Genomic DNA, 407 nt, shown 5'->3' with positions numbered 1-407 from the left:
CATAAACCAAGGAGTGATAGGATTAGATTTTCAAGTAGCCACAAAAAAGAAAGACATTTAAATAAAGATAGAGATAGACAAAAAAATATGCAGCAACCTCACATAATTGCACATCTCTATCCATTTCTCAACCGCCCCGAAGCATGAAAGCAAACTGCCACACGGTTACAAACATTCTTTTCTCTTATTTTCTATTTTTCTCATCCCCATCTCTCTCATTTTTCAGGTCGAGTGTGATGGTTTCAGGATGGTTATGTCTCTCGGTGTTTCTAGTGTGTTGCTGCTCTCCCTTGCTGGGCGCCCCCCCGACCCCCACGCAGGGTTAGTGCCTTTGACCTTTTCGCTGGAAACCGCGAGACTAGGTCATTTTTAACTGGAGTGTGTGTTTGTGTTTATGCTTGTGCGTT

The 407-nt window shown here is 43.0% G+C and overlaps 1 protein-coding gene across 1 annotated transcript in view; it reads left to right on the top strand.

Annotated features, from left to right (window-relative positions):
* Positions 1-226: 226 nt before the first annotated feature.
* The window catches only part of LOC119587110 (ribosome-binding protein 1-like), a gene marked incomplete in the record, with an annotated part of 3,120 nt that continues 2,939 nt past the window's right edge, over positions 227-407 (top strand). Inside the window, 1 exon segment of the mRNA XM_037935862.1 lies at positions 227-321. Within this exon segment, the coding sequence (XP_037791790.1) occupies positions 237-321 (85 nt within the window).

This window comes from Penaeus monodon, chromosome 22 (assembly GCF_015228065.2).
Source record: "Penaeus monodon isolate SGIC_2016 chromosome 22, NSTDA_Pmon_1, whole genome shotgun sequence".
Classification (NCBI taxonomy): Eukaryota; Metazoa; Arthropoda; class Malacostraca; order Decapoda; family Penaeidae; genus Penaeus; species Penaeus monodon.
Note: the sequence above shows the minus strand (reverse complement) of the source record. Positions and strands in the feature narration are given on the sequence as shown.